General features: G+C 37.4%; 2 protein-coding genes and 2 long non-coding RNA genes across 8 annotated transcripts in view; 2 read left to right on the top strand and 2 right to left on the bottom strand.

The window, feature by feature from the left end:
- Positions 1 to 9,154, top strand: part of LOC136250824 (uncharacterized) — a 65,411-nt gene extending 56,257 nt beyond the window's left edge. The window contains exons 13-18 of the mRNA XM_066043145.1: positions 4,300 to 4,581; positions 4,648 to 4,801; positions 4,851 to 4,943; positions 5,010 to 5,123; positions 5,187 to 5,272; positions 8,822 to 9,154. Of these exons, the coding sequence (XP_065899217.1) occupies positions 4,300 to 4,581; positions 4,648 to 4,801; positions 4,851 to 4,943; positions 5,010 to 5,123; positions 5,187 to 5,272; positions 8,822 to 9,044 (952 nt within the window). The 3' untranslated portion in view covers positions 9,045 to 9,154. The remainder of the gene's footprint in view (positions 1 to 4,299; positions 4,582 to 4,647; positions 4,802 to 4,850; positions 4,944 to 5,009; positions 5,124 to 5,186; positions 5,273 to 8,821) is intronic.
- Positions 1 to 23,522, bottom strand: part of LOC136250857 (uncharacterized) — a 383,395-nt gene that overhangs the window by 101,270 nt on the left and 258,603 nt on the right. The gene's annotated exons all lie outside the window — the stretch shown is intronic.
- LOC136250858 (uncharacterized) lies at positions 10,311 to 12,903 on the bottom strand. 5 transcript variants are annotated; one of them, XR_010698767.1, is made up of 8 exons: positions 12,397 to 12,903; positions 12,169 to 12,346; positions 12,063 to 12,119; positions 11,801 to 11,909; positions 11,612 to 11,761; positions 11,481 to 11,561; positions 11,342 to 11,429; positions 10,311 to 10,710 (listed from the first exon to the last, which is right to left on the bottom strand). It is a non-coding gene; the product is annotated as an uncharacterized lncRNA (long non-coding RNA). The 5 variants fall into 5 exon arrangements; XR_010698766.1 differs by having other exon boundaries at positions 10,314 to 10,710; positions 11,801 to 12,007; XR_010698764.1 differs by having other exon boundaries at positions 10,326 to 10,710; positions 11,612 to 11,750; positions 11,801 to 12,007; positions 12,059 to 12,119.
- Positions 19,263 to 23,522, top strand: part of LOC136251608 (uncharacterized) — a 60,905-nt gene continuing 56,645 nt past the window's right edge. The window contains exon 1 of the mRNA XM_066044067.1: positions 19,263 to 19,464. The gene's annotated coding sequence lies outside the window, so the exon portion shown is untranslated. The remainder of the gene's footprint in view (positions 19,465 to 23,522) is intronic.

The raw sequence follows: 23,522 nt of genomic DNA, 5'->3' as shown, positions 1-23,522 counted from the left end.
AAGTTACCTTGTAGATCGTTCAGCTACAAACAAATCTCCCTGTAGAGAGATCAGCTAGAAGAAGTTACCTTGTAGAGAGTTCAGCTACAAAGAAACCACCATGTAGAGAGTTCAGCTGCAAAGAAATCACCTTGTATAAAATTCTGCCACAAACAAATTGCCCCGTAGAAAGATCAGTTAGAAGAAGTTACCTTGTAGAGAGTTCAGCTACAAAGAAACCATTTTGTAAAGAGCTCAGCTGCAAACAAATCACCTGTACAGAATTCAGCTACGAACAAATCACCCTGTAGAGAGATCAGCTAGAAGAAGTTACCTTGTAGATAGTTCAGCTACAAACTAATCTCCCTGTAGAGAGATCAGCTAGAAGAAATTACCTTGTAGAGAGTTCAGCTAAAAAGAAACCATTTTGTAAAGAGCTCAGCTGCAAACAAATCACCTGTACAGAATTCAGCTACAAACAAATCACCCTGTAGAGAGATCAGCTAGAAGATATTACCTTGTAGATAGTTCAGCTACAAACAAATCACCCTGTAGAAAGATCAGTTCGAAGAAGTTACCTTTTAGAGAGTTCAGCTACAAAGAAACCACCATGTAGATAGTTCAGCTGCAAAAAAATCACCCTGTATAAAATACTGCCACAGACAAATTGCCTTGTAGAAAGATCAGTTAGAAGAAGTTACCTTTTAGAGAGTTCAGCTACAAAGAAACCATTCTGTAAAGAGCTCAGCTGCAAACAAATCACCTGTATAGAATTCAGCTACAAACAAATCACCCTGTAGAGAGATCAGCTAGAAGAAATTACTTTGTAGAGAGTTCAGCTACAAAGAAACCACCATGTAGAGAGTTCAGCTGCAAAGAAATCACCCTGTATAAAATTCTGCCACAAACAAATTGCCCTGTAGAAAGATCAGTTAGAAGAAGTTACCTTTTAGAGAGTTCAGCTACAAAGAAACCATTCTGTAAAGAGCTCAGCTGCAAACAAATCACCTGTACAGAATTCAGCTACAAACAAATCACCCTGTAGAGAGATCAGCTAGAAGAAATTACCTTGTAGATAGTTCAGCTACAAACAAATCACCCTGTAGAAAGATCAGTTCGAAGAAGTTACTTTGTAGAGAGTTCAGCTACAAAGAAACCATTTTGTAAAGAGCTCAGCTGCAAACAAATCACCTGTACAGAATTCAGCTACGAACAAATCACCCTGTAGAGAGATCAGCTAGAAGAAGTTACCTTGTAGATAGTTCAGCTACAAACAAATCTCCCTGTAGAGAGATCAGCTAGAAGAAATTACCTTGTAGAGAGTTCAGCTACAAAGAAACCATTCTGTAAAGAGCTCAGCTGCAAACAAATCACCTGTACAGAATTCAGCTACAAACAAATCACCTTGTAGAGAGATCAGCTAGAAGAAATTACCTTGTAGATAGTTCAGCTACAAACAAATCACCCTGTAGAAAGATCAGTTAGAAGAAGTTACCTTTTAGAGAGTTCAGCTACAAAGAAACCATTCTGTAAAGAGCTCAGCTGCAAACAAATCACCTGTACAGAATTCAGCTACAAACAAATCACCTTGTAGAGAGATCAGCTAGAAGAAATTACCTTGTAGATAGTTCAGCTACAAACAAATCACCCTGTAGAAAGATCAGTTCGAAGAAGTTACTTTGTAGAGAGTTCAGCTACAAAGAAACCATTCTGTAAAGAGCTCAGCTGCAAACAAATCACCTGTATAGAATTCAGCTACAAACAAATCACCCTGTAGAGAGATCAGCTAGAAGAAATTACTTTGTAGAGAGTTCAGCTACAAAGAAACCACCATGTAGAGAGTTCAGCTGCAAAGAAATCACTCTGTATAAAATTCTGCCACAAACAAATTGCCCTGTAGAAAGATCAGTTCGAAGAAGTTACTTTGTAGAGAGTTCATGATCAGCTACAAAGAAACCATTTTGTAAAGAGCTCAGCTGCAAACAAATCTCCTGTACAGAATTCAGCTACGAACAAATCACCCTGTAGAGAGATCAGCTAGAAGAAGTTACCTTGTAGATAGTTCAGCTACAAACAAATCTCCCTGTAGAGAGATCAGCTGAAGAATTTACCTTGTAGAGAGTTCAGCTACAAAGAAACCATCATGTGGAGAGTTCAGCTGCAAAGCAATCACCACTGCCCAAATTTCAAGGCAATAGCTCTTTCCATTCTGAAGTTATCAATTGTCAAAGTTGGCAAATTGGATGTGTGTGGAAGGTCCCTTTTCGCAAATCCGGTCACATATGTATTATATATATAATTTGTACATTTACTGTTAAAATATTTAAAGTACATCTACTTCATCTTTTCTTCTTCCTGTAGTAAAGAAAAAAAAACATAGGTTAAAAAAGTCCCAAAGCTGGCCATAGGTCGGCTTTGGGGTATACAAATACAAAAAGAAATGAAATCTAATCCAAAACAGCCAAGCTGTAAAAAAAGGGTGCGACCCTCAGAAAGGCTATGGTGAAAAAAGATGTGAAATCCAAGGTGGCGGCCAAGAAATGGCTGTGATGGTAGGTTAATGGTAAAAATTTTAATAACGACAATTCAGGTGAATTTTTGTGCCGCTTCACAAAATTTACCTGAATTGTCATTATTAAAATTTTTACCATTAACCTACCATCACAGCCATTTCTTGGCCGCCACCTTGGATTTCACATCTTTTTTCACCATAGCCTTTCTGAGGGCCGCACACTTTTTTTACAGCTTGGCTGTTTTGGATTAGATTTAATATCATGAGCTACTACAACTTGTTTCAGTAGTTTTTATCGATGTGCTATGGTCCCTACTCTTGTTGAAAATTCCTAATTTTTTGTGTACTTGTAATATTGGGTACACCAGAGCACACCAAAGACTGCTCTGGGTTCAGAGTCTCAGTGTAATGAACAAACAATAAAGCACTTGGGTATTATGTACAATGTCCTTTTCCACTTGTTGATGTACACAGAACATCTTGTGAACATAACCTATGCAGACTATGAACCTGCACTGAGTACACAAGACTGATTTATCCACCACCATGTGCAATCTGTAATTTAGCAGTGTGGGAAATAATATACCAATCACATTCAGGAGGTTAATGCCTCAGTAATGTTCACAGTAAAGCAAAGCTTCTTCTTCCGGAACACAGGACAACAGAACATTTCCACTCTGAGGGTACACACACACACACACACACACACACACACACACACACACACACACGCACACACACACACACACACACGCACGCACACACAAAGCACACACATGCATGCACATGCACTCATACAACATTACTTGTTTTATAACCACACATTTAAATGTAGATTTGTCCTTAAAGAAATAAGTTGTTGCTAGTATATTTAATTTTAAAATGAAATGGGGATCCAAGTGATAAAATGTAGAGATGAGCGATGGAATTACAGCATAGCTCTATAAGAAAATCCCTACATTGGCATGTTATAACAATTACTTTGTTCTGTACCAAAGTAGGGATTTTCCCACCAAGCTATACTGTAATACCATCATTCATCTCTTGCTTCACTACTTTTTATAGCTTGGATCCCTACTTCATTATGATATAGCAGTTTGTTAGTTGTTTGTTATAGCATATAGCTACCACATGTGACTGTTTTATTAGGGTGACTTCTGTATTAGAGTATCTTGAGTCAGCCTCTCGCCTACCAAGAGGTGTGGTCACTATTCTGTATTTCATCATGCTATCATTATAATACAGTTATATAAATAAGGGGTAAGCTAAGGTCATTGTATTCGAGCAAATAAATTGTTAAGAGGTGTAGCTACTCTTCACATTCAATTGCTGTTAGTTAACCAAGTTCATTAATGGGCATGGTCTCAAACCTTTCATGACACTACAGGTGTACACAGGGTGTTCACTACCTTTTACAATAGTATAAGCACTTTAACTATTTTTGTGGCATCTAAATATGCTGAAGTGTTTATAAGGAAGATTAATACCTCGATATATTGCATGAAGAATAAGATGACTGGCCTGATTGAAGATAAAAGGAAAGACAAGATGCAGAGGGAACACACTCATTGGAACCCCAAAAAGGCACATGCCACTGGTAAGCTTTAAGTTCTATATCTGCAAATGTTTTCTTGGTTTTATGCTGTATTTGATGGACTAATATTATTCTATAAAGGTGATTTTTGTTGCGTAAGATGTTTCTAGGATGATTTTTAAAGGCGGCATTTAGACCACTGTGCATCACTTTAGGGCCAATCTCTACTTAAACAGTACTACTGAGTTGTTTGATAATTGTTAATTAATTGTAGAGTTTGTGAAAAATTAGGATCAGGAGAGTTTGGAGTAGTTGCCCGTGCCATATGGAAGCCTTCATCACATAAGAAAGTGGAAGTTGCTGTGAAGACTTTAAATGCAAATGTTAATACTAAGGATAGAGTACGATTCCTCCAGGAAGCTGCCATAATGTGCCAGTTTGATCATGAGAATGTGGTCAAGCTTCATGGTGTGATGACAGATGAACCTGTCATGATTATATTAGAATATGTGTCCAGGGGAGACCTAAGGAATGTATTGATACAGCTTCAACCTTCGTGAGTAATTGTATAATTTCAGCTTCATGTGCTAGTCCATGTAACTGTTTCTTTTCATCTATGCAGAGGTGGAGGATGCATTCCTACTAAGCTGCCAGTGCTACTGCTGAAGTTTTGTCAGGAGATTGCAGCAGGAATGACTTACCTTAATGGTAAACAATTTGTTCACAGAGATTTGGCAGCAAGAAATATTCTTGTTTCTGAATCAGTTACATGCAAGGTAAGAGAGTAATTCACACAGAGGTTACTGCAGTGTTTTACTTCTGAAGATTGCTGATTTTGGAATGTCACGTGATCTACTTGATGAAAACTACTATGTCACATCAGGAGGGAAAATACCAGTAAAATGGACAGCTCCTGAGGTACCATATATATATATGCAGTTTTATGCATATTGTAATAACATTTTAACTGCTCTCTAATATTAGGCAATACATTACAGAAAGTATTCTGGTCAGAGTGATGTGTGGAGTTATGGAATTGTACTGTATGAAATATGGAGTCTGGGATGTGAACCATATGAGTGGTTAACTATTGTAGAAGTATGCACATAACCTTTAGTGTTGTATACATACAATTCATGTGTTATTTTATTTTTTGGTTAGACAATAGAGAAAGTTGATACTGGATACAGACTCCCACCACCTCCTGGTTGTCCCAGAGCTATATACCGAGTGATGATTAAGTGTTGGTATGTGTGCATGGATTGAATTTCATGTTATGTACATAATGGAGTGTTGATATTAAATTTTTAGCTATGTAGATTTTGATGTATTTATAATTTGATTTTTATCAGCTTGCTCATGTAAACGCTTGTGTTACCACCTGCTGCTAATTGCAAATACACAACTTTAAAACTGATGTATTTAAAGACCCATTGAAATGGTAAAATACACTTTGGCTATTATCAATCCTTGCTATTAGTGGGATAGGTTGGTGCATGTGATTTAGTCAGATTTAGTAGATACAATACATTTTAGTGTATTGTGGTCAATGCATTTAAGAAAACTTTAGTACATGTGAGGTGTCATTAGCGATATAAGTGTCTATGTACAGCTAGATTCAATTTCATGTCTTATCTACCATAGCAACTTGAAACACGGTAAGAACTTGTACTGCAGCCAGTAACAAGACTACAGGAGATAGTGAATTTTTAATGGTCTTGTGATGAAGAACACTCAAATACACTTGTTAACAGGACTGTTAATCAATAGTACAGTGGTCGAAGCATGTCTAAGTTTATTTATAGGATGTTTTGAATATATTTAAGGGTCCAACACAGTGTATGGAGGAAGAGAAACATGTGGAAAAACAATTGCGATAGTGCCACTGGCCCAAGATATGTGTGAGACACTATTCCTACCAGGCAGAGAAGTGACTCAGGAAAGTATAACATAGATAGCATTGTTTGTTTCATGGTACTGCTAACCCAGCTTTGTAAACAAACTGAACAAATTTTATTTCGGTGGAGTGTGAGCTTTGATAGTGCAAAGCACCTACAGGCTGAACTACAGGCTACCACAGAGCAACTCTGCTATTGCTTTCCAACAGAACGTTCAAGTAATCTTGGAATACTATGAAGTTGAAAAGGCGAGCTTGGTATTGCTGCCTGCCTGTACATTGGACTTTCACTGTTTATTTACCTTTCCCATTGTAAAGTGTGTAACAACAATACCTCCAGTTCTATTTTTGTCTTAGGTCATAACATGACGTAACTAGACTTTGTGGCTTAATATCTCAATATAACAACATAATTAAATTATTTAAAAGGTGTTTTGTGCATTGCATGATACAAACAATGTATTTATTCAATAAAATGGCAAGTGAATTTTCCATTTCAGTGGACTTTTTAAAAACTATTCTTTTATCTAGATATATACCAATCTACCGATCTAGTATTGGTACTGATACAGACGATTTGAGCAACATTGGGTATTTCCAATAGTGTGTACACCTTTCTATTCAACATACTTATTGTGGTGGTCACCTGAAAGTGATGGTTATCCATATGTCTCGTTGCAAGAATCCATTAGTTGCATCATGTGATTATTATTAGTTTTTAAATGACTGTTTTGCATCTTAAGAGCCAAAGCTTTGTAATGAACAGGCTGTTGTCATTCTGTGGAAGACACCCCTAAAAGAAAGAAGGTAGTGGAGACACCTTGTTAGGAGTTCGTATCATTTGCTTGAAACTTTGCCGGTACACATAGTCTGGTTTAGGATGGTATGCTAGAGAGTTTATATTACTTGCTACATCACTTTATTCTTGAATACTAGTAGTGCTGCACCGATATGAGATTTTGCCGATATTCTGATAACTGATGTTGGTTAATATTTTCAAACTGATAAATGTAGCTGATCTGATATAACACAGCATGTCTATTATGTAGCAATTTTTACTAGAAATTTGGTTGTAAATGGCCAGTTTAGCTTGTTTATAGTGGCAGTATTGCTACAAGCTGACGGTACACTGAAGCAGTAATAACAACATTATAACACAGAGTCAATGCATTTGTATCATCATTTGGTACACATGAGCATGTATTTAAATAAATACATGTGTAATAGATATCATTCAGCTTCAACAATGTAACAGCTTACAATCAACTGAAGAAGAGAGAGCTGGTGACCAGCTCCAGCCTTTTTAACCAATCTCTAAGGTCAAGGTTACACATAACAACAACAAATTAAGAGTTCTCATAACAATTCTAATTGTTCATATCTATTATTTACAGTTCTAATTATCCACATGTATTACACATGTATCTGTATCTGTTGCTTTTTTTCATCTTGGTGCCAATCTGATACCGATATGTAAAAAACACAGCCGGTATATGGTTTTTCCGATAGCTAATCTGATTATCGGTGTAACACTAAACACTAATGAAGGAGACCTCTATTATTGTGTAATATAAAATGATTAACAAGTACACAAAAAATTGGAATTTTCAACTAGAACAGGGACCATAACACATTGATAAAAAATACTGAAACAAGCTGGAGTAGTGCACGATATTAAATCACAGTAAAACAACAAGAAGTGCTATATCCATACTGTGCTCAAGATAGCATAATAGAAATGCACAGTTGGGATACAACTTAAACGGTATGATACAAGGCATTGATATCCAATTCCATAACTATTGGTCAGCTAGAACTGGCTATAGTATAGGTATTGCTTTGTGCACAGCACAAGCTTCATAAATATCTGAGCTTTCCTTCTATGCGGGCTGAAATTTCTTTGTAGCACTAGAAAGTGGAAACTGGAAGTGTCGCTAATTCTTTTTGAAGTTTCAGTATTTCTAGCATGCTCATTTAGCTACACTACTCTATTCTAAGCACACACTGGTGATTGGTCACCTAACTTTTCCCATTATGCAACAAATCATAAATATCACTACCATGCTGCAGTAACACTCAGGATATAGTTGTGTTCTATCTTTTGTTAATGAAACATATCCTTGTAAAGAGAGCAGTAATTTCCTGGGCTGTGCTTGGTTATGTTAACAGGTGTTAGCAGTTAATATGCAGCCATAGAGTGTCAGTAATACTGGTGGATAATTAAAAGAATGATTTCAACATAGCTTTGTTTCTGGTCCTCTACAGCACAGAGAGCTGACAAAGTATGTGGTTACTTAGTTTACTGCTTTGAGTTGTTCGGGCTCTTTTAGTTTACAAATATAGCACACAAGTACTTAGATTCATCATGGCTTCCTTTGAAACTTAACAGCTTGAAGGTGATGATGCAATAAATCACTGAGCAGCAGTGAATATAGGATGAATGCCCTACATGGACTGAGGTTTAAGTAATTAGTCAAATATTGGAATCACTAGTATCACGCTCTTTCGCACCTTTGGCGCTTATAAGCTCCTGATAGTACATATAATAACTTTTTTACTATTCCAAACATGTTGCAATGGATATGGAGTGATCAGTGAAAGTAAATTTGTGCTTTATGTAACAAGAATCATGATTTTTTCTCATGCGATTAGCAAAATTTGCAAAATTACAAGCACTCTGTGTAAAGTGCAGGTATATATCCTCCCATACTTGTTGTATATAAATTCCAGGTCTTAAGTTGTATAATAACTTTACACTATACCTCACATGCTGAAATGGTTAAGGAGTAATTTTGTGAAAGTCTTTTTTTGGTTGTGGACCCTAATGTAGGTATATTAAAATAGTTCATACAATGTATATCACCACCTGGGGTCTCTTACAATCCCATATCTGTTTCAGGAATCCTGAACCAAAGTCAAGGCCTCAATTTGGACAAATTACACAGCTACTATCTGGTAATCATAATTACTTGTTGGGTTGGTCTGATGAAGACAAACAATATGGTGGTGAAGAGGCTATGAAGTTGGGAGGTCGTGCAGAATGTACCAATGACCTTTATTATGATCTGCAGTTACAATATAATCGCAAAGGATGTGTCAATTATCTTTATCATAAGCAGTAGCATACAACCATCTAAGTATTATTTTTGTACACAATATTAATTATTTTTGTATGTATTTTGCATACATATCTAGCTAACAGCTTTAAAACATTTGAAATGATTTCCACCAATCGATGTAATATAAGTATTACTCCTTGTGCCTGGACACAGGGTAGATTCTATATCACCTAGTCAAATGATTGTATGGTGGTTTGGTACGTGTACAGGAGCAGGAAGGCCATTTAAATCAGGTGAGTTGCCTACCTGCCATGATAGGAACATTATCCGTAGATACAAAATGGGATAAAAATAGACCAACTTAGAGGGCATGCAGCTTCCTAAACTGTACTGTCACGTTCCTTCTATAGAGAAACAGACAATAATAAGCCTACTGCAAAACAACTTCTGTCACCATTAACATAGATATTAGAGTACACCCCCTATGCTATTAAGGAGCTTTGCACCAAATTTATTGTCTCCTTAGAGCCTTCCTAGGATAGGGTGGGAAATTGGAAACAGTGGAAACAGAAAATGGAAAACTGAAATGGTCAAATTGTTATATACATACGTGTATCCTAGAGGGTAAAACCTCACTTAGTGGCCACTTCTTAAGGACTACCTTTTACAAAAGACCACATTGTAATTTAGTTCCAAAAATAGCTAAGGCATACTTAATATCTAATTGATTACATCACTTTATGGTCACCCTTAGTAAAGACCACCTCTTTACATAATAACATTGATAAGTTCCAAACGTGTATTTCATGCTCATAGGGGTCGATGTCATCTATAATATTGGTCCGCACTTAACTAGCCATTTTTAGCTGACTCAGCTGTTTTGATAAAGTTGTGAAATAGAAGTTTGGAAATTAGCTGTTATTACAATGTGAAGAGGTAGTCTTGGTATAGAGGGTGGTCTTTATAAAAGGTGACCATTAAGTGGTCTTGAAAGGTCATTGAGATCTAACTACAAGGTGGCCACTAAGCGAGGGTTTTACTCTCGGATACTTATGCCAATTTGACCACTTCCAGCTGTTTTCCATTTCCATTGTTTCCAATTGCCCGGATAGGACAGAAGATAATGAATATACTCTGCAACTATTCACCACAGAGAAACACCCTACTATACCAAGTAGGGACTCGCAGTGTATACAGTTATGTAGTTTCTACTACCTTCACTGTGAAAAAAGCTCAGAATAATAAGGTCTATAACAGTCTTATTATGTTAGTATTGGAATGAAATAGTACAGCATATATTAATAGATTAGGACTTTACTATAACAAGCTTATTGAATACATTTAAGACGGTCATATATTAGAGATTAAATCACTAGTATAGTGCGGTGTATTATCAGACTATACTAAGCCTATTTCAACCATATATTGGCTACTATACTACTGTACTTTTTTACTTTCCTATAATCTGTGGCTACCTTAATTAAATAATTTCTATAATTATATTTGTAATGAATTTAATTCTGTAAATATGTTAAAACCACAATAGGTACAGCTAGTAAATCAATGTCTCCTTGGCCATGACAGTATCAAATCAATTTCATCATTTATCAGTCTTTATCCAACTGCAGCAGGTAAGACAGTAAATACAATTCACAAGCTCCAGTATTATCATCACTATGTAGAACTCTATGACAATCTGTTAGCCGTCTGGTAGAACTGTCCCACAGCTCTAATACAAAGATGGTAAACATAATGTTTATTCTGGATAGTGTTGCACCGATAATCGGTTCAATAATCGGTATAATCGGTTCAATAATTGGTATCAGCCGATATTGGCTACTAGCCGATTAATCGGTTTTGATTAAATCAAGGCCGATGTTAATCTCCACTGCTCTGTGTAGTATAATGATGTGGGGGAGGCTAGACATAAGTTATTTGGCATTTTAATTAAGTTATGTGTTAATGGTTTAGCGGTGACTACAAGCCATGCCCATAATAAACTGTCAGGGTTTAGGCCATGCCCAACAATAAACTGAGGTTTTTAGGTTTCTATGTAGTGCCAGCCACTTGTCTCAACTGTATAGCAGTAGTAAAATGTACTTAAAACCTGTTTACCATGAGTAACTTTTACTTGTGGTATACATCTAACTTTACATTTTAGCCTAGAATGAGCTGTATATCAATGGTTATGTCACTAATATGAGCCATTTAATAATGATGAGGATGAGTGTTAGTGTTATTAGTGTATATCGGATCGGTTATCGGTATCGGCTAATTCTGTTGCTTAATATCGGTTATCGGAATAATCGGCTAATTTGGATATCGGTGCAACACTAATTCTGGACAATTGTTGGACTTACAGTTTGTAACAATAAGAATCTCATAAAACCGAGACCTTGTCTGGAAACCTAGCATTACCATGTAGAACGGCGGCTAGGTCCCACAACTCTATTAAAGATGGTAAATATAATGCGTATACTGAACAATCATTGTACTTACAGTTTGTAACAATCTTTTAAAACTGAGACCGACAATCCATGTACAACTAAGACAAGTCTGATAAGACCAGGTCTCACAACCCTAAATGGAGGCAAACATAATTCATATTCTGGATTACTTTGTGTACTTACAGGTGTTATCAGTGAGTCTAACCAGACATAAAACAGCCACTTAGTATGTGACTTTGTCGGCTAATGTGTACGTAAGCTCACAAGAAGCATCTGATACACTGATAACCAAGTCCAAGAATCTTGTAATCATTAAGTACAACTGAAACAAGACTAAATATAATATAATTTGTATACTCTCAGTGAACTTACTTTTGTTAGCAATACGAGCATGGTCAGTGAAATAAGGACAAACAAGATGGAACAGGTTCTTGAAAGCACTCAACTCATTTACAGTGCCAGACGAGGTAGCAGCCGTCAGCTGTTGATAAAAAGTAGTGAAAAACATGAAGAAATGAGACCGGTTCCCAGAAGAAATGAGACCGGTTCCCAGAAGAAATGAGACCAGTTTCCACAAACCTAAACGAAGGTAAATATAAATTGTATACTGGATACTCTCAGTGTACTTACTTACAGATGTTAGCAATACGAAGAATCTCCTAGAACTGAGACCAAGTCTGTAATTCCTACCCTATTGAAAAGAAAATGAATAAAAACACAATCAGGTTTAATGCACTTACAGCTGTAAGTAATTAGAAGATGACGTTGAACAACTCCGTGAAAAAAGAACCAAAAAGTCCACACATGGTCACTACCAGATTCTTTAACGGAAGCAGCTGCCATTGAAGGAAACTAACACTGCAGATGTTGTACACTGACAGCCTGTAGAACCAAGAGGTTCGACAGGAAACTGTACCTCTGAAGAGATAATATACAAAATCATAAGAGCAGACCATGCATACTCTTACCGTTGATGGCCGATGAACTGTGTCCACTCGTCATCCGCCATAAGTTGAGATAACAGGATATTAAACATGTAATACGTACACAGCAACACCAAAGTTGAATCATATTATTATATTTATTACTGTGCAGCAATCAAAAGATTATAACGCACAGGTGTGATCATAAAAGTTACTTAAGTTATTACAAAACTCATTAGGGGTAGAGGAATTAATTACATCAGCAGGGAGTTGGTTCATTTGCAGGCCATTGTCATACAATACACAATAAACAATTTAATACGGCTAAACCTATCGTACAAGCTATCATTTTAGTCTAATACTTACTCACCTAGAGCTGTTTTTTGATGGCTGCCATTGAAGGAATTGTCCACTTGGCCACTTCACCACTACTGTGACAAGCCAGCAGGGATGTACAGTTGTGGTCCATAACTATCATCGTGGCTCATTGGACGATGGCGCCGATCGCGCACACTCTCTCCGCGAGATACACCGTCCGAGCGACACCACCATATCACTACCTATGATACAACAACAGCGACCAAGATGGCGACTTAATTGCATCTAATACGCATGCGCACACCACTGACCCCTTCAATTTTAGACAAGCATTACTACGAAGTTTTGCAGGTGTGCTAACTGTGCAAGAAAATCTAGATTTGTATGACTCTTAGATTGAATAATTAATTTTTCTGGTATTATATGCTTTGCCATATGAAAATGTGTGCGTATGAAATTATCACAACAAACTGAAGCTAGTTAGATAGATATAGTGATTAACAGAAGTGTAGCTACTTATTGTAAAATCATCATGACTTTGTTTGGCACAGTAAAAAAATCTTAAGTCACATGGGATGGCGATAATGAGATGGTGAAGCTAAAAATAAGACAATAATGAGATCTGATGGTGAAGCTAAAAAGTTATCACATTTAGTTAAGTAAACAAAGCCATACAAAGAATGTGTATTAAACTAAAGTATAATCTGTTTCCCATAATATAAGATGGGGTTTATACTAAAGTATAAGATAGTTAGTACAATGCAAGACTATACTGAGATTATTTGCATAGTTTAATCCATTAGATATACCATCTTATATTCCTCTTTTTTCACAGTGCTTTAGGAGGAGAGGACAGGCAGCACACCCTGCAGCTGGTCAGTGTCTACCATAAATGTGACTGGATCTGCGAAAAGGGGTCTTATAGCTATAGCCTTTCCAAGTTTGACTAGTTATAACTCATCATGTGATTAACGTATTGTCTTAAAAATACATCCAGGAGTAGTGCTATATGGTAAGAGTTTAAAGTGACTAAATTTCAGACTGGTACCACATTAAACTAAGTATGTGCAATTGGAAAGGCTATAAGACTCCTTTTTGCAGATCTGGTTCAGTCACAAATACCAACTAGGGTCTACACCTATACCTGCCTTCCTACTACCACATAGAGGGATGAGGTCAAAAGGCATTACAATACTGTCTTCATTGTTGTTGTTGTCTTTATCATTGAAAGTGAGACATGCAGAATAGTACAGAAAAACATCATTTAACTCCAGACTACAGGGGCGGATCTAGGATTTATAAAAGGGGGGGGCTAACTCAAGGTACTAATCTCTTGGGTAGAGGTGTGTGAAGTACACTTCCCAGCATGCGAAGCATGCTGGAACTAGGGGGGTCTGGGGGCATACCCCCCCAGAAAAAGTTTGAAAAATAGATGCTAAAATACTGCAATTTGGAGACATTTCCACATAAAATTCATAATATTTTCTGCCCATAGATATTTTATATACTGCCTTTAGATTATATATAGGTATGGCTCTCTGAAGCATTTTGCTAATGGAAAAGTTTGGGTAGATACAGACAACCAAATACATGATGCACCCCTCTCACAATTGCACAACACTGAATAGGTGCATGTTAGATTAATAATGTTGAAAGTGGAAAATTTTGAAATTTGAACAATACAAGATTGAATCTGAGAGCACTTTCAATGGAAATTGTGTACCTGAATTAAGTATTGCCATACATATTATTAACTACACAAGTTGATGAATGAAGCCCTTTAAACAGACCAATGCACTTCATTGTATGCAGGCAGATTTGGAAAAATTCCATAACAGAATCAACTACATGTTTCCAGTGAATGCTCTATTAGAGTAGTTAGCTGACTGCTCTATTAGAGTACCTCAATCTTGTACACCTCCAATGCTGATACGGGCCCTTGTTGCATAAACTTTAGCATAAATCCACTGATAATATCTTGGAAAGATGTTTATAAGGTGGTTTTATGAGTATTTGTATTATTAGTGATCATATAATTATGCTAAGACAAAATTTCATTATAATACTCAGCATATTGATCAAGTAAAGCCTAAATATGAAGGGGGGGCTTCAGCCCCCAAAGCCCCCCCCCCCCCCCTGGATCCGCCCCTGGACTATATATTCAGTCATAAATATACACCAGCCAACCCTGGCCCCATAACACAGTTTTACCACCCACAGCATTTCATGTGATGATAGTAACCTGCAAATATGTATATACCTCAATTGTGTCACAACACATAATACATCAACTTTTACCTTTTCTCATGCTTATATGTGTTGCTTGCTAATTGTGTAATGGTTATGGTATATAATGTACACTTAAGCTTGTGTAGTTGTTGCATATGTATATATACTGACACAATAATTACGTTGTTACACATCTATATGCATACCCAGCATCAGCTTGCACACATGTAAGAAGCAGCATGCATGCATCCTGGTCAATATAATACCTAACTGTATGTTCTAAAGTAGTGATATCCTGTGCCAAAAACAGCCCAGCTGTAAAAAAAGTCAAGGCCAAGAATGCACAAGTACATGTTCATGGAGTAACTACAACCAAAAGACATGATATCAAAATCTGGCCAAGAAAGCATTTACAGTATAGGCACTTTTGTGCATTCATTTTCTATGTGCTTCACATTATCACATCCAGCTAGTTGTACATGTGTGCTTGCAATATAAACAATACTACTGAGACGATAAAAGATATTACAGTGTATTGTTACCAAAATTAATTTAACTAAAAATTTACAGTTGGTTTCTACTTGGCCATCTTTTTGCACTGTATATTAAAATAAAAAGATGGCCAAGTAGAAACCAACTGTAAATTTTTAGTTAAATTAATTTTGGTAACAATGCAGTGTAATATCTTTTATCGTCTCAGTAGTATCAAGACACACGGTAGTGTGTCGTGCGGCCCAAGAAGCCGGCGCGTAACACCCGTGAGTATATTGACAGGAAGAAAGAAAACGCAATTTTCGCACCTCCGTAGCTCTGTGTTGCCTTGGACGATTTTTGCTGTGGACACTCCCTCCACCTTCAGCACTCCATATTCCAAATTTGAGCGAAATCGCTTTAAGCGTTCCCGAGATATGCGACTTCAAAAATTGGCTTAGTTTCTTCGTTTGTTTTTCTTCTTATTTTTCTTCCTCTTTTCGCACACTTACAAAAACTGCTATAAAATGCGAACACCATATCCGATCGCCTTGAAATTTGGCACACAGAAGGGGGTTATGAAGGCGCATCTCCGTACCAACTTTGGCTGGAATACGATAAGCAGGAAAAAAGTTATGAGCGATTATTCACGAAAAATAATACCAATATGTTGTCACGCCTACAGGGTAAACCGCGTATGGGAAGAAGCTGAAAATCGGTGGGTGAATAGGTTAACTATTGAACCTCAAACAATTTGTGGTTTGAAGAAATTGAGTTAAAAACCAGGAAGATACAACGAAAAAACCAACAGTGTGTAACAATTGTGCAATCGAGATTAGCTAATAAAAAACGACTGCTTGCCACGCCTACCAGATAAACCGCTTGGGGAAATGCTTTGAAAATTGCTGTACAGATGGAGTTATCATCTTAGAAAGGCTCTTCAATGGTGTAGAAGAATCAGACTTAAAGCCACGGAAGTATAACACGAAATCCAACTTGGTGTAGCAAGTGCGAGATCGAGATACTCTAATAGAGCAGTCATCCTAATAGAGCAGTCATCCTAATAGAGCAGTCACCCGAAGAGAATTCAAGAGATCAGTTAGAAACAAGTAACCTGTATAGAGATCAGCTAGAAACAAGTCACCCTGTAGAGAGATCAGCCACAAACAATTCACCCTGTAGAGAGATTAGCTAGAAGAAGTTACCTTGTAGGGAATTCATGCAACTATAGAAAGAGATATTTCAGCTAGAAGAAATCACCTTGTAGAGTTCAGCTACAAAGAAACCACAATGTAGAGAGTTCAGCTACAAACAAATCGCCCTGTGGAGAGATCAGCTAGAAGAAGTTACCTTATAGAGAGTTCAGCTACAAAGAAACCATCATGTAGAGAGTTCAGCTGCAAACAAATCACCTGTAGAGAGTTCAGCTACAAACAAATCTCCCTGTAGAGAAATCAGCTAGGAGAAGTTTCCTTGTAGAGAGTTCAGTTACAAAGAAACCATCATGTAGAGAATTCATTTACAAACTAGTGACCCTGTAGAGACATCAGCTAGAAGAAGTTACCTTGTAAAGAGTTCAGCTACATAGAAATCATTCTGTAAAGAGCTCAGCTGCAAACAAATCACCTGTACAGAATTCAGCTACAAACAAATCACCCTGTAGAAAGATCAGCTAGAAGAAGTCACCTTGTAGAGAGTTCAGCTACAAAGAAACCACCATGTAGGGAGTTCAGCTAGAAGAAGTTACCTTGTGGAGAGTTCAGCTACAAAGAAACCATCATGAAGAGAGTTCAGCTGCAAACAAATCTCCCTGTAGAGAGTTCAGTTAGAAGAAGTTACCTTGTAGAGAGTTCAGCTACAAAGAAACCATTCTGTAAAGAGCTCAGCTGCAAACAAATCTGTCATTTGAGGTTACTCTGATTACTATAGTTTTAATGGCCAATTTTGTTTGTAAGACTACAATAAATTGTGTATTATTTATTGCCCATAATAAAATCTAATCCAAAACAGCCAGGGTGTAAATAAAGAGTGCGGCCCTCAAAAAGGCTATGGTGAAAAAAGATGTGAAATCCAAGGTGGCAGCCAAGAAATGGCTGTGATGGTAGGTCAATGGTAAAAATTTTAATTATAACAATTCAGGTGAATTTTGATGCCACTTGGTCTTGGCACAAAATTCACCTAAATTGTCATTATTAAAATTTTTACCATTAACCTACCATCACAGCCATTTCTTGGCAATCACCTTGGATTTCACTTCTTTTTTCACCATAGACTTTTTGAGGGCCACACTATTTTTTTACAGCTTGGCTGTTTTGGATTAGATTTCACTTCTTTTTGTATTTGTACTTTTTTAACCTATCTTTTCTTCTATACGACAGGAAGAAGAAAAGATGAAGCAGATGTTAAATGCTTTAACTATTTCTGATTTTGTTAATATATATATAACGTATATTTATTACAGAACTCTCTACACAGTGGTTTCTTTGTAACTGAACGCTCTACAAGGTGACTCTTCTAGCTGATCTCTCTACAGGGTCACTAGTTTGGAGCTGAACTCTTTACATGGTGGTTTCTTTGTAACTGAACTCTCTACAAGGTGACTTCTTCTAGCTGATCTTTCTATAAGGTGATTTGTTTGTAGCTGAACTCTCTACAAGGTAACTTCTTCTAGCTGATCTCTGTACAGGGTGAATTGTTTGTAGCTAAACTCTCTACAAGGCTACTTCTTCTAGCTGATCTTTCTACAGGGTGATTTGTTTGTAGTTGAACTCTCTACAGGTGAGTTGTTTGCAGCTGAACTCACTACATGATGGTTTCTTTGTAGTTGAACTCTCTACAAGGTGACTTCTTCTAGCTGATTTATCTCTTTCCGTAGTTGAACTCCCTACAAGGTAACTTCTTCTAGCTGATATCTCTACAGGGTGAATTGTTTGTTACTAAACTCTCTACAGGGTGATTTGTTTGTAGCTCATCTCTTGAACTCTCTTCAGGGTGACTGCTCTATTAGAGTATCTTGAACTCGAATTGCTACAACAAATTGGATTTCGTGATATAACACTGTGGTTTTAAGTCTGATTCTTCTACACCATTGAAGAGCCTTTCTTAGATGACTACTCCATCTGTACAGTGATTTCAAAACATTACCGTAAGCGGTTTTTCTGGTAGGCATGATAAGTAGTTGTTTTTTATTAGCTAATCTTGATTACATAATTGTTACACACTGTTGGTTTTTTGGTTGTATCTTCCTGGTTTTTAGCTTGATTTCTTTCAAACCACAAAAGGTTTGAGGTGTAATAGTTAACCTATTCACCCACCGATTTTCAGCTTCTTCCCTTAAGCGGTTTACCCTGCAGGCGTGACAACATATTGGTGTTATTTTCATGAATAATTGCTAATAACTCCTTGCCTGTATATCATATTCCAGCCAAAGTTGGTACCGAGATGCGCCTTTATACCCCCCTTCTATGTGCCAAATTTCAAGGCAATCAGATATGACATTCGCGTTTTATAGCAGTTTTTGTAAGTGTGTGAAAAGAGGAAGATGAAGAAAAAATAACGAAGAAACTAAGCCAATTTTTGAAGTCGCATATCTCGGGAACGCTTGAAGCAATTTAGCTCAAATTTGGTATGTGGAGTACTGAAGTTGGCAAGCATGTCCACAGCAAAAATCATCTTGTTTCATTAAGGCAACACAGAGCTATGGAGGTGCGAAAATTGTATTTTCATTCTTCCTGTCAATATACTCATGGGTGTTGTGCACCGGCTTCTTGGGCCGCACAACACACTACCGTGTGTCTTGCTTGATGTTGAAGTACTGTAGCATGCATTTTATATGAGAGCATGACATTGCTCATAAGTAGAGACATCAAAGAATTAATTGATATCTTACTTTTTTTGCAGATATTCAATGTCATAACTTGACAATACCATCCAATGGAGAAATAACCTCATGTAGTTCTGGTAGCATTGGAGTGGGTTATGAGGGAGACACTTGTAGTTTCACATGTAACACTGGTCATGAGCTAACTGGTAGTGACACTAGGACCTGTCAGAGTGATGGGAGCTGGAGTGGTAGTGATGATGTGTGCAGTAAAGGTATATAACCATTATGCTCATCCTACAGTCTTCTTTGTTATTTCACAAGCATTGGCCACTTGTGTCTGGCATAAAATGGCCTAAACAGCCAATCTTGATGGTATAAATGAGATTGGCAGATAAGCCAGAAAGCTGAAGGTCATATGCATAATATAGTAAACAGCCATACCGATCTATTTAACTGCTTCATGTACAGATATAGTGGTTGCTTGCAATTCACAATTGTGTGTGCTCATGGGTAGGATTTTTCTGTAACGCTGGAAGACTAAGGGGGTGTCACTAAAAGGAGGAATGGGAAACGGAGCATTTCTCTATAGTGGATTTTTGTCGCATCAGCAATATTGCTAGCAAGTGAGGGAGTCAGAAGCCATCAGTGATGGTGCAAGCTGGACATAAAGTCAAGTGCATGGTCAAAATTTAGTATTTCAATCCATTGTTTGGCATTCCAGTGTTTGCTAGTAGTTAGTGAGGTAGTTAGAGTGACTGGCAATGAGTAAGACTGATTGAAAGCAGCTCTTCAAGTGTTCTCAGTACAGCATTGTGCAAACTCAGCCTCATTCTTCCGTCATGTGATCTCATATTTGTGTACCTCCTGCTGTGATTATTATTGTGTGATTACTCTACCCAGGATCCTGTAATCAGCTTGTTATGTGCATGTCTTGTTTTTCTTTGTAGTTGTAATTGTATAGCTAGCTACATATTCCTTTGTTGGTTTTTGTACTGTGTATGTAGCTACTTGTTCACTCTGGTAAGGAAGAACCGGTTACTGTGAGGTTGAATCAATAATTATCCTGTCACTACTGGTATATTGTACCATGATGTCGTAACTATCAGATGTAAAAATGGTCGGTGAAGTAGTCGTAGAATGCCAAAGAATCTCTTACACTTGGCTATCATGATCACATGTACTATAGCTACTGCAACGTGTAACACTATAAGTTACCCTAGCCCACCATACAGTTATGATAGATAGCACCAGTAGCATAGGGAGCTGAACATATACTGGTAGTACATTGGTGTCTTGACACCATCACTACCCAAGCTACGCTGATAGCATATGATGTCATATGCATGTACATATAATCACATTACGTATGTGGCCATGCATAATGTGCCATTAGTGACTATCATATACTTTAATTCATAATTTTCTTGATGAATCATAATCTGATTAGTGCCAAACTTCAAAACAAAAGAATTCTTGTTTCATCCAGTAGTTGCTCTAATGCCATGGCAGTAGGCTGTTTTGATGCAGTCACAGGAGAACTTGAGTTGTGACACTGGGTAGCCGGAGTAACCACACTATAGTATAATCACATCAGGAGGTAGCTACACAAATATGAGATCACATGCCAGAAGGACTGATGAGTCCGAGAACACTTGAAGAGTTGCTTTCAATCAGTCTTGCTCATTGTCACTCCTGGCAGGATCGCACTGACTATAGTGTAGACGCCAAATAATGCATTCATCAAGTTTCGAGTTCGACCATGCACTCGACTTTGTGTCCAGCTCGCCCGGTCCAGCTTGTACCTTCACTGACGGCTTTTGAGACGTTACCATTATTCCACGGAACGGCACGGAACGGAATGGCATATTCCGTGGCATTATTCTCCGGAACGGAACGCCTAAAGTTCCTAGATATATCCTCTAAATCACTTTCAAACACTATACTATGTTACTTTTGTGACGAACAAAACGAGCCGGCTGTTTCTTGTAGCTGATAACTAGCCTTCAGGCTATAATTATCATAAATTATGCTAATGTGGGATTTTATCACGTGACATGCAGTTGTCATCCGAGGTGACAACACGAGGGAACACAAGGTGAAGAAGATGAGTTGGTGAAGAATGCAAAGGAGTCCTTTTGTGGTGAATTCAGTCTCTTTGCTGTAGTTATAGAAGGTGCTTATAGCAGGAAGAACCAGAATAGAAGGCGATTCCGACGGCAGAACGGAGAACCAGAGTGGAAAATGACCTGGATGGCAGAACCAGTGTGGTAGACCAGAGCTAAGAAGGACTGAGAATTACGTTTTAAGTACTTTAGCAGATCGCCGTGATTTTTGATGAGTGTACTAAGAGATTCAGAGTTTTACAAACAAAGGCCACTCAGTTGAAAACTGAACTTTTGGCTTGCCGGATTTATGCGGAAAGAGAAATTTAGTACTGCTGTATGTTACATTAAGTATGGCCCTAACACAGAATTTGAAAACGTATGTGAGTGGACAAGGATCTTTTGGGTGTCAGTAAAAGAGGTGAGTGTGTGTGTTTGTTTGACATGTTGTCTCTCAGTGGAACAGCCTGAATGCTCCAAACCTAGCTAGTGTAAGTCGCCAATTATCGGCACCATTTCATCACGCAGTTGTAATTCCTTAATTCAATGGCATACAAACTTCCAGTTTGAACCAGTTAATAGAGCAGTCCTTCATCTCTTAGCACACCAAATTTTAATTATCTCACGTGAGTGGACATCTTGTTATAAGGAAAATTGCAATGCCTATTGTGCCATGATTGACCAATTATCGGCACAGTGTGTGATTTTGTACTGATGTAACTCCATAATGCCTCGCTGGTTCTTTGTGAGGCCAGCCATTCAAGAGATATTCAGGTTAGACGTAAAAGCTACTGGTTTCCAATATAGAATTATTTTATGCAATTCCATGCTTAACCAGCATAGCTTGTATAGCGCTTTAACAACAATAATTACCCAATGAAAATGATTCTAAGAAATGTTTTAGAGGATATAACAGCCCATTGTGGAACTTGGTAGCCTCCATATACCCTGTAGCCTCTCATAGTATAGTTTACAAGTGCCGATAATTGGTACCTGCTGATAATTGGTGACTTGCGCTACAATTTTATAATTTTTTTTAACTGCAACAACTTTAGAACGAATTTACCATCAATTGAGCAAAATGAACACTAGTGGTGATAATTTGTACCTAGTTAAAATTTTATCAATATTCTTTCTTTGATATCTGCATGGGTTTGCTAAATGCAATAGAAGCCTGTGGTGGGATTACTGAAGTGTTGGTAGCCTATAGTTGTTTACTACAGTAAATAGAAAAAAAATGGCAAGACCAACAACAAAATGTCATTGCTTACTTTCTGGACAAGAATAGCATCGATAGTAGCTTTTTGATGCACTACAGTGTCACATTGTGGTGGTGATACACAAACATCTAATGGTAAATCTATGCTAGCACCCATTTTGCCACTTTCTCTCTCAATACTGTTCTTTGTTTGCTTGATTCACACCAATGACATTATATAGAACATGCTGACCAAGTTTCTACTGTATTTAGAGCCCATTTTATAATATTGGCTCTGCCACTAACAATTAACCATACATTTTTGATTATAGAATTTTTTAGTGGGAAAAAAGGATTGATATTTCCTTACTTGTTTTGTAATTAATATCATTATGTTAACAGTTATTGTTATTGTTAATATGTATGCTCCAACATGTAGATCATCTAGTATGCAATGAGGAAGGCTCATCACACGGTGGATCACTCCTTTTGGACAACTCTCCATTGAGTTAACCTGTCCATAAAGCTTCCAAAAACTTGTGCAAAAGTATACGACTTGGTGAAAAGAAGCAGCATCCTCCTGCTAAAGAAAGACTGCTGATACATACAGAGAATTGCCCAAAGATGAAGGCACCCATTCCTGGATTGATGAATTACACTTGATGGACGTGGACAAGGCTATGGTATTGTCGGGTGATTGGATTAATGTTGCAATTATCAATGTTATAGCCAATATAATATTGAACAAGTAGTTCAAACAAAATTTCAAGATGTTGGGTATGGGTTGACGATGAGTTGTTAGATTGTTGAAAGTGCTTTCACTCAAGTTATACATGACAGCAACAGAAATCACTGGGTGACAATTAGTAACCTTGCTAGTAGTCAATCTGAAAAGATGTGTTGGTTTTTGATAGTATGTTTTCTTATGGCAGCTAACACAAGTGGCCTGTTTACTGCACGCTAGCAAATCAGAATTTAACCTGAACTTTGTAGATGTTCATAAACAGACTGGATCTAATGATTGTGGTTT

The sequence above is a fragment of the Dysidea avara genome, chromosome 3 (genome assembly GCF_963678975.1).
Source record: "Dysidea avara chromosome 3, odDysAvar1.4, whole genome shotgun sequence".
Taxonomy (NCBI): domain Eukaryota; kingdom Metazoa; phylum Porifera; class Demospongiae; order Dictyoceratida; family Dysideidae; genus Dysidea; species Dysidea avara.
This window is presented reverse-complemented; position numbering and strand designations above follow the sequence as displayed.